At 38.0% G+C, this 10,768-nt stretch overlaps 1 protein-coding gene across 2 annotated transcripts in view; it reads right to left on the bottom strand.

The window, feature by feature from the left end:
* The window catches only part of NKAIN3 (sodium/potassium transporting ATPase interacting 3), a 644,097-nt gene that overhangs the window by 339,063 nt on the left and 294,266 nt on the right, over positions 1 to 10,768 (bottom strand). For both annotated transcript variants that reach the window (XM_074386695.1, XM_003935525.3), the window contains exon 2: positions 120 to 257. In XM_074386695.1, coding sequence (XP_074242796.1) covers positions 120 to 257 — 138 coding nt within the window. The remainder of the gene's footprint in view (positions 1 to 119; positions 258 to 10,768) is intronic.

Here is a 10,768-nt window from a genome sequence, read left to right as displayed (position 1 = left end):
AAGGCTATAAAAGCAATGCCACATCATATCAGAAGGGGCCACTTAGAATTATTTTATTTATATTCTTATAGAAATTTTGAATTATTTATATGAAGAGAAATGATAAAAATAAGACTTACCACCATGATGTATCGAGGTCTGTACTGAATGGTTCCAAACAAACCCAATATGACAACTATTATGTGTAGAAAATTTCCAAGAATAGGCGCCCACTGGAAACCAAGGAAGTCAAAGATCTGCCTCTCTAATGCTGAGAGCTACAAAAAAAAAAAAAAAGATTATTAGTGCCTAATTCAAGCATCATGATACCATTTTAATTGTTATCTCACTGCTGGAGGAGTCTGCATATTCAATTTCAATCACACTTTTTATCACCGTTATTATTAGAATTTTCATTCTTTTTTTTTTTTTTTTTTTTTTTGAGACGGAGTTTCGCTCTTGTTACCCAGGCTGGAGTGCAATGGCACGATCTTGGCTCACCACAACCTCCGCCTCCTGGGTTCAGGCAATTCTCCTGCCTAAGCCTCCTGAGTAGCTGGGATTACAGGCACGCGCCACCACGCCCAGCTAATTTTTTGTATTTTTAGTAGAGACGGGGTTTCACCATGTTGACCAGGATGGTCTCGATCTCTTGACCTCGTGATCCGCCCGCCTCAGCCTCCCAAAGTGCTGGGATTACAGGCTTGAGCCACCGAGCCCGGCCTAGAATTTTCATTCTTATTTCATGTGCTGTTTCATGCATTGTGTTTCAGAAAATACTAAGATAGCTTTGAGCATTATAACTTCAAGTATAAATAGAGTTTGAATCTATCTGGAGAGTTAGAGATACACCTCTTAAATCATTTTCTACAGTAGAAAATTCAGACGGATTTTTTTATGTTTTAAGATCATCAGTTTTATTTTTATATTAAAAAGTTATGTTTAATTATTAGGGGCATATAATAGGTAAATATATATTTATGGGGTAAATGTGATGTCTTGATATAGGCATACATATGTAATAATCGCAGCAGAGTAATCAGAGTATCCCTCACTTCAAACATTCCTCTTTTCCTTTTGTTAGGAACATTCCAATTCCACTCTTTTGTTTTAAAATATGTGATAAATTATCGTTGACTACAGTCAACCCATTGTGCTATCAAATACGGGGTCTTACTTATTCTATCTACCTCTATTTTTGCGTTTATTAACTATCCTCATTTTATTCTCCCCTCGCTCCCCTTCCCAGCCTGTGGTAATCAGCATTCCACTGTCTGTCTCCATGAGTTCAATTGTTTTAAATTTTTGCTCCAGAAAATAAGTGAGCACATGTGAGCTTTATCTTTCTGTGACTTGGCTTATTTTATATCATTATTTTTAATAAAATGATTGGCTTAGTATAACATAATTGGATCAAAAACAAAGAACTCCAGGCTTGGGACACTAGAACCAGTATCATTTTGGAAAACAGAAATAAAACAAAAACTTCTACCTATCCCTGCTTTCCTGTGTGAAATATACATTAGCCAAATCTGTTCTGTTCCTTTCTTTCCTTAGATTGCCAGTGCTGATAATGGGTAACCACCTGTTTAAAATGAAGCTTACATATTTACTTACTCTGGGCTCAAGACCCTGATCTAAAGCTAGAGTTAAACAACCCCTTCTAATCACATTTTGTTGTGATCATATACCTAACAAGAAAATTCACCTTAGGTTAGATAGCATCCTTTTAGAATACCCAATAGAAATTTATGAGGCCATTACAATTTTAGACATGCCACAGTTTATTATACTTGTATTACATACATCTACATTTCAAAACAATTATAAAATATGTCAAGATACACACAACCATTTGTGATGAAACAAATGTATTTCACATGGTCCAGTGAATACCAAAAATGTCATTATCATGCACTAACAGTATTTCTTGTATTCTACAGTAAAAAATTTTACAATTTCACCTATTCTATTTGGACATGAATCATTATACATTTCAGGTATTTTTCTAGATTTGTATTGATAAAACAGTAATTCTAATAAAATGGTCCAGTGATTAGCCGTACTGATGGCACTGGAAACTGCAGCTTTGAAATGAAAATGGCACCCTAGATAGTTGTCTAGTTATGTGGCAGGTGTATGGTTGAATAGCTTTACATTCCTTGGACATAAAGAAATGTCCTCTATCCAGTAAGCTGAATTTATCTGGGTTAAGATTTGCCTTCAGCAAGCTGTGGAGGAAAAGGGAAGAGAGCAAAACCCTAAAGACAACCACATCAGATCGACAGTCATTTCACGGGTATTTCCTGATCACGGAGTGGTATGAATCAGGATTCATTCAGGATTCATCTCCTGAATCCATCAATGTCCAGAAATGGCTAAAATGTAGAATATCAGAGCAAGGTAAGAGGCAGCACAGTGTTTTCAATCTCCTGCTTGTCTCTGCTTGTGACTCTAATTAGTCCCCAGGAACCTTTCCCTAAAAATCAGTTTCTCTCAACCTTTCTATGCAGCATTTTATTTATTGGTCCATCAGTGATACAAATATGTATTTTTTAAATGTCTAAACATAACTAAAATACCAAAAAAAAAAAAAGAAAAAGAAAAGAAAAAAAAACACTGAAGAGCAGCTACGGGCAATTCATTGTGAAAAACAACACTAGTTTAAAGCAGTTGTGCATGACAAAAACCTTTAAAGTGAACTTTTCAAATAGAAAAAAACTCATTTTCTTTTCTGTCAGAAGATGCATAGAGAGCATTCTCTTTTACAATATTAAAGAAAACACAGGTAATGAAAGAGAAGCCAAATTAATGCCACTTATGAGAAAACATGCATTTTACATTCAAGGCACTCTCTCTGTTTATTAATATTTATTTCCTGAGAACTTAAAAAATTAATTGAGGTGGGAAGAAATAAGAGCACAAATAAAAAGGCTTGAAAAACAGAGAGGAGCATATCAAGAATACGGAGAAGGGCAGCTATACCAACTATACAAACTGTGAAAACTAGATTTGAGTATTATACATTTAAAAAGCTAACTAACAACAGCAAAGACTTCAAAAATAAAATACCATTGTACTTTTCACTTAATTATTTCATCTAACTTCCATTTTAAATTAATTAGCCATTTAGTTTACTGGCTAATATCTTCTCTCTAAATGTGAGAATCTCTTGAGAAACCACTTTTTGCCCTTGACTGTTTTGTTTATAATAATGACCAAGAGACCCCAAATAAGATGAAATTATATCCAAGTTGCTTTGTTGAGTCAGAAAAAGGATGACTGTTCTTTAGAAATATCTCTATTAAAATGGCTCTAATCTGTGGTGTTGGGAAGATGCTGGCCTTGGTGGAGGTGGGGTGGGCAGCAGGCATCTCTTCCCTATTCTATGGTCATGATCTCAAGTTGGGAACTTGATGTCTGCCATGATGGGAATATTTGCAAAATGGAAATCAGAAAATGCTGAAAATTAGAATTTGTTTGTATGTATGTTTCAAGAACCTATGTTAAACTTTTACCTGCACACCACTGCATATGGCACCTAGAAAACAGTGGTTGTGATTCAGGAGAGCAGGGGAAGGAAGTTGCCAAATTATAATGTAGCATAAATACAAGAAAGGGTAGAGGGCTGAAAGAGGGTATCTGCAGAGATGCCCAAGCAAACAGAATGAATGAGACCTCTACAGAACTTGAGTTTAAATAAAGGTAGAGAAATAAAGAAAATATAAAGGCAGTAAGATGTTCCAGAGAATGTGAAATAAACAGACCCAAAGAAAAATGCATCTTTTCCCCATTTTTTGATCAGATTATTAGATATTTTTGATAGAGATGTTTGAGTTTCTTATATATTCTGATTATTAACCGCTTGTCAGATGGAGAGTTTGCAAATGTTTTTCTCCCATTCTGTGGGTTGTCTCTTCACTTTGTTGGCTGTTCCCTATGCTGTGCAGAAGCTTTTTAATTTGATGTGATCCCATTTTTCAATTTGTGGTTTGGTTGCCTGTGTTTGTGGGTATTACTAAACAAATCTTTGTCCAGTCAACCTAGAGTTTCCCCAATGTTCCATCCTAGTAGTTTTACAGTTTGAGGCGGGTGTTGAACAATGAGAACACATGGACACAGGGAAGGGAGCACTACACACTGGGGTCCATTGGGGGGAAATGGGGGAGGGACGGGAGGTCAGGAGGTGGGGAGAGATAGCATGGGGAGAAATGACAGATATAGGTGAGGGGGAGGAAGGCAGCAAATCACACTGCCATGTGTGTACCTATGCAACAATCTTGCATGTCCTTCAAATGTACCCCCAAACCTAAAACGCAATAAAAAATTTTTTTAAAAAAGATTTAAGCCTTAAGTCTATTTTAATTTAATTTTTGAATGTGGCAAGTGATTAGAGTCCAGATTCATTCTTCTGCATATGGATATTCAGTTTCCCCAGACCCATTTATTGAAAAGATTGTCATTTCCCTAATGTATGGCTTTGGCATCTTTGTCAAAAATGAGTTAACTGGGCCGGGCGCGGTGGCTCAAGCCTGTAATCCCAGCACTTTGGGAGGCCGAGGTGGGTGGATCACGAGGTCAAGAGATCGAGACCATCCTGGTCAACATGGTGAAACCCCGTCTCTACTAAAAAAAATACAAAAAATTAGCTGGGCATGGTGGTGCGTGCCTGTAATCCCAGCTACTCAGGAGGCTGAGGCAGGAGAATTGCCTGAACCCAGGAGGCGGAGGTTGCGGTGAGCCGAGATCGCGCCATTGCACTCCAGCCTGGGTAACAAGAGCGAAACTCCGTCTCAAAAAAAAAAAAAAAAAAAAAAAAAAAAAAAAAAAAAAAAAATGAGTTAACTGTAAATATATGGATTTATTTCTGGGTTCTCTATGCTGTTCCACTGGTCTAGGTGTCTGTTTTTTATGCCAGTATCATGCTGTTTCAGATACTATAGCTCTGTAGTATAATTTGAAGTCAGGTATTGTGATTCCTCCAATTTTGTTATTTTTGTTAAGGACAGCTTTCACTATTCTAGATCTTTTGTGATTTCATATAATTTTAAGATTGTTCTATTTCTGTGAAGCATGTCATTGGTATTTTGGTAGAGATTACATTGAATCTGTGGATTGCCTTGGTTAGTGTTGGTTCCATTTGCCTTGGTTACATTTTAACAATACTGATTCTTCCAATCCATAGACATGGAGTATCTTTCCTTCTGGTGTCCTCTTACAATTTATTTCATCAGTGTTTTATAGTTTTTGTTGCAGAGCTCTTACACGTTTTTGGTTAATTCCCAGGGATTTATTTTTGTTTGTAGCTATTATAAATGGGATTACTTTCCAGGTTTCTTTTTTAGATTGCTTGCTGTTGGTATACAGAAATGCTACTGATTTTTGTATGTCGATTTTGTATCCTGCAACTTTACTAAATTTATTAGTTCTTATATTTTTGGTGGAGTCTTTAGGTTTTCCTAAATATAAAATCATATCATCTGCAAACAAGGCTAATTTGACTTCTTCCCTTCCAATTTGGATGCCCTCTATTTCTTTTTCTTAACTGATTGCTCTAGTTCATACTTCTGGTAGTATTCTGAAAAACAGTAATGAAAGTGGGCATCCTTGTTGAGTTCCAGATTTTAGAGAAAAGACTTTCAGTTTCTCTCCATTCAATATGATATTAGCTGTGGGTCTGTTGTATATGGCTTTTATATGTTGAGGTAATATATCCAGTTTTTTTTTAAGGTTTTTATAATGAAGGGATGTTGAATTTTATCAAATGCTTATTCAGCATTAATTGAAATGATCATATGGTTTTTGAGCTACTTCTCAAAAGAAGACATACAAATGGCCAACAGGTATATAAAAAGGTGCTCAACATTATGGATTGTCAGAAAAATGCAAGCCAACTCTACAATAAGATATGATCTCACCCCAGTTAAAATGTCTTATATCCAAAAGACAGGCAATAGCAAATGCTGGCGAGGATGTGGAGAAAAGGGAAACCCTGTACACTATTGGTGGAAGTGTAAATCATTACAAGCACTATGGAGAACAGTTTGAAGCTCCTCAAAAAACTAAAAATAGAACTACCATATGATCCAGCAATCTCACTTCTAGGTTTATACCTCAAAGAAAGAAAATCAGTATATCAAATGACATCTGTACTCCCATGTTTAATGCAGCACTGTTCACAGTAGCCAAGATTTGGAAGCAACCTCTGTCCTTAACAGATGAAAGGATAAAGAAAATGTGGCAAATATACACAATGGAGTACTATTTAACCATAAAAGGAATAAGATTCTGTCATTTGCCAGAACATGGATGGAACCAGAGATCATTATGTTAAGTGAAATAAGCCAGGCACAGAAAGATAAACTTCACATGTTCTCACTTAAATGTGGAGCTAAACATTAAACAACTGAACTCACAGAATCATAGAGCAGAATGATAGTTATCAGAGGCTGAGAAGGGTAATGGGGGTTGGAGGAAGTGGAGAGGTTAAAGAGTACAAACAATAGAATGAACAAGGTCTAGTATTTGATAATATAACAGGCTGACTATAGTCAATAATAATTTAATTTTACATCTTAAAATAGCTAAAGAAGTATAGATTGTTTGTAACACCAAGAATGAATGCTTGAGATGATGAAAACCCCATTTATCTTGATGTGATTATCACACATTGCATGCCTGTATCATAAAATCTCATGTACTCCATAAATATATACACCTACTTCGTGCCCACAAAATTAAAAATTAAAAGCTTAAAAAGAATAAACAAAAGAAAGTAAAACTAGAAAAGCACAGATATTAAAAAAAGAACAATGGAATTATTTCTGAAAGAAAGCTAAAGTAGGTAAAAGTCTGTACACTATAAAAATATGATGAAAATAAATATCTATCCTTTAATAAAAAGTTACCAAGTAAAGGCAATCAGGATCTTAATAAAAAGGAAGAAAGGAAGGCAAGAAAGAAAGAAGGTGGGGAGGAGGGAAGTAAGAAGGAGAAGAAACCAAATCAGATACATAAGGAAAGCATGGTTCAAAAAATACCAAAAAATTAAAATGGGACATGATTTTAATGTAAATCTGAAGAAACCATTGAAAGTCTTCTTGAGTGGCACAGCAAAGGAAACACTGGAGCTGCAGTTGAGAAATGCAACCCTAGCTCATGCTAGGTGTTGCATAAAGAATATTCCACAGTCATTATAACTGTTATATTAGATTATACTTTTAAGAATCAAATTGTAAAAAGCTTGAGAGTCTTCAACATGGTTATTGAACAAAATATTTGTGTTATTTGACCATATAAAGTATATCTAAGAGAGGTTGGGATAGGCTGAATGTTACGCGTCTATATTCTGTATGTTATGGCAAAGAGGAAGGAGCACGTTTTGAAATACTTCCTGCCGGGTCATGTGTTTTCTTATGAGGCTCCAAGGTGAAATTAACATTTCCCATAAATCTGTGAATCATTAGCCATACCCCACATTAGCCACCTATACTTCTGGCAACTCAGTAAATGTCCCTGCTTGCTTATTTCATGCTCAAGCAATGTATATAGAGACAAATAGGAGTACCTTTAAAATACAATGTTTCTTATTGACCCATTGATATGATTTGACTCTGTGTCCCTATCCAATGTGGCTCCTATAATTCCCAAATGTTGTGAGAGGAACCCAGTGGGAGATCACTGAATCATGGGGGCAGGTCTTTCCTGTGTTCTTCTCATGATAGTGAATAAGTCTCACAAAAACTGAAGGTTTTAAAAAGGGGAGGTTCTCTACACAAGCTCTCTTGTCTGCTGCCATGTGAAATGTGCCTTTCACCTTCAGCCATGATTGTGAGGCCTCCCCAGCCATGTGGAACTATAAATCCTATAAACTTCTTTTCTTTGTAAGTTGCCTAGTCTCAGGTATGTCATTATCGGAACTGTGAAAACAGACTAATACAGTACATTGGTACCAGTAGAGTAAGGTATTGCTGAAAATATACTCAAAAATGTGGAAGCAACTTTGAAACTGGGTAACAGGCAGAGGTTGGAACAGCTTGGAGGGCTCAAAAGAAGGTGGGAAAATGTGGGAAAGTTTGGAACTCCCTGGAGACTTGCTGAAAGGTTTTGACAAAAATACTGATAGTGATATAAATAATAAGGTCCAGGCTAAGGTGGTCTCAGATGGAGATGCGGAATTTGTTGGGAACTGAGGCAAAGGTGACTCTTGTTATGTTTTAGCAAAGAGACTGGCAGCATTTTGTCCCTGCCCTAGAGATTTGTGAAACTTTGAACTTGAGAGACATTATTTAGGGTATCTGGTGGAGGAAAGGTCTAAGCAGCAAAGCGTTCAAGAGGTGACTTGGGTACTGTTAAAGGCATTTAGTTTTGAAAGGGAAACAGAACATAGAAGTTTGGAAAATTTGCAGCCTGATAAAACGATAAAAAAGAAAATCTCATTTTCTGAGGTGAAATTCAAGCCAGCTACAGAAATTGCATAAGTAACGAAAAGCTGAATGTTAATTCCCAAGACAATGGGGAAAATGCCTCCAGAGCATGTCAGAGGCCTTCATGGCAGCCCCTCCAATCACAGGCCCAGAAGCCTAGGAGGAAAATAGCCCCAGGGTTCCTATGCTGTGTGCAGCCTAGGGACTTGGTACCCTATGTCCCAGTTGCTCCAGCTGAGTCAAAAGGGGCCAACATAGAGCTTGGGACAAGGCTTTAGTGGGTGCAAGCCCCAACGCCTGGCAGCTTCGATGTGCTGTTGAGGCTGCAGGTTCATGGAAGTCAAGAATTGGGGTTTGAAACTTCCGTCTGGATTTCAGAAGATGTAAGGAAATGCCTGAACGCCCAACAGAAGTTTGCTGCAGGGGCAAGACCCTCATGGAGAACCTCTGCTGGGGCAGTGTGAAAGGGAAATGTGGGGTTGGAGCTTCCACGCAGAGTCCCACTGGGGCACTACCTAGTGGAGTTGTGACAAGAGGGCCACCATCCTCCAGACTCCAGAATGGTAGATCCACCAACAGCTTGCACTATGTGCCTGGGAAAATCACAGACACTCAACACTAGCCCATGAAAGCAGCTGGGAGGGAGGCTGTACCCTGCAAAGCCAGAGGGGCGGAGCTGCCCAAGACCATGGCAACCAACTTCTTCTATCAGTGTGGCCTGGATATGAGACATGGAGTCAAAGAAGATCATTTGGAACTTTGAAGATTTGACTGCTCTGCTGGATTTTGTACTTGCATGGGGCCCGTAGCCCCTTTGTTTTCACCAATTTCTCCCATTTGGAACAGCCGTATTTGCCCCAATCCCTGTATCCCCATCGTACCTACGAAGTAGCTAACTCGCTTTTGGTTTTACTGGCTCATAGACAGAAGGAACATGCATTGTCTCAGGTGAAACTTTGGACTGTGGACTTTTGTGTTAATGCTGAAATGAGTTGAGACTTTGGGGGACTGTTGGGAAGGCATGATTGGTTTTGAAATGTGAAGCTATGAGATTGGGGAGGGCTAAGGGGTGAAATGATATGGTTTGACCCTGTGTCCCCACCCACATCTCATCTTGTAGCTCCTATAATTTCCATATGTTATGGGAGGGACCTGGTGAGAGACGTTTGAATCACAGGGGCAGGTCTTTCCTGTGCTATTCTCACAATAGTGAATAAGTCTCATGAGATCTGATGGTTTTAAAAATGGGAGGTTCCCTCCCCAAGCTCTCTTCTCTTGTCTGCCACCATGTGAAATGTGTCTTTCACCTTCTCAGCCATGTGGAACTGCAAGTCCAATAAACCTCTTTTCTTTGTAAATTGCCTAGTCTCGAGTATGTTTTTGTGAACAGCGTACAAACAGACTAATGCACCCACGTGTGATGATTAATGCTTCACGTGGTATTCTGCTTAATTGTTCATAACAATATCTTAATTTTAAAAATTAATTTACACTTAAAACTAAAGAGCTATGAAAACTTCAGGTGACCAAACATGTTCCTTGGCATTTGGATAAACTTGGATAGACCAAATTGGTCTATAGGATAAGATTCTGCCCAAACAAGAGTTAAGAAAGAAGGCTCATTGTTGTGGTGTGAGTGCCCCTGGAGATTCAACTTCACAATAAGAAAAGTGAGCTGCCTTTTACTCTAATTTCACTTGGATTTTTTCCCTGTTCACTAAAGATAGACACAATGAAAAAGATTAAAACAGGGTCAAACATATTGGCAGAATCATAAGAAAGCATTTGACCAAACCATCGTTTCACAAAATAAATTAAAATGCACTGTATGACTACCACTCTCTTGTGTATAGTCTCTAGCCTGGGAATTCATGTGATAAATATTTCATAAACATGAAGAATCAATGCTTTCCTTAAAGTGGAGTTCTAAAAGCTCTAAGTATCATTCTTATTAGCTAAATTGGTATTTCTTAGGCCATTTCAAGTCTTGGGTTACTGAAGTAGACTTTTTGTTGTTGTTGTTGTTTGTTTTGTTTTTTTGCAGATAGAATCTCACTCTACCACCCAGGCTGGAGTGCAGTGTTGCAGTCTCAACTCACTGCAACCTCTGCCTCCCGATTTCAAGTGATTCTCCTGCCTCAGCCTCCCAAATAGCTGGGACTACAGACATGAGCCACCATCCCTGGCTAAATTTTGTATTTTTAGTAGAAAGGGGTTTCCTCATGTTGGCCAGTCTGGTCTTAAACTCCTGGCCTCAAATGATCTACCCACCTTGTCTTCCCAAACTGTTGAAATTACAGGCATGAGCCACCCTGCCCAGCCTGAAGTAGTCTTCTTTATGTCTGGAAATTTCATGTAGGCCC

The sequence above is a fragment of the Saimiri boliviensis genome, chromosome 15 (genome assembly GCF_048565385.1).
Source record: "Saimiri boliviensis isolate mSaiBol1 chromosome 15, mSaiBol1.pri, whole genome shotgun sequence".
Taxonomy (NCBI): domain Eukaryota; kingdom Metazoa; phylum Chordata; class Mammalia; order Primates; family Cebidae; genus Saimiri; species Saimiri boliviensis.
The sequence above is the reverse complement of the archived record's forward strand: the minus strand, read 5'-3'. Positions and strand labels throughout refer to the sequence as shown.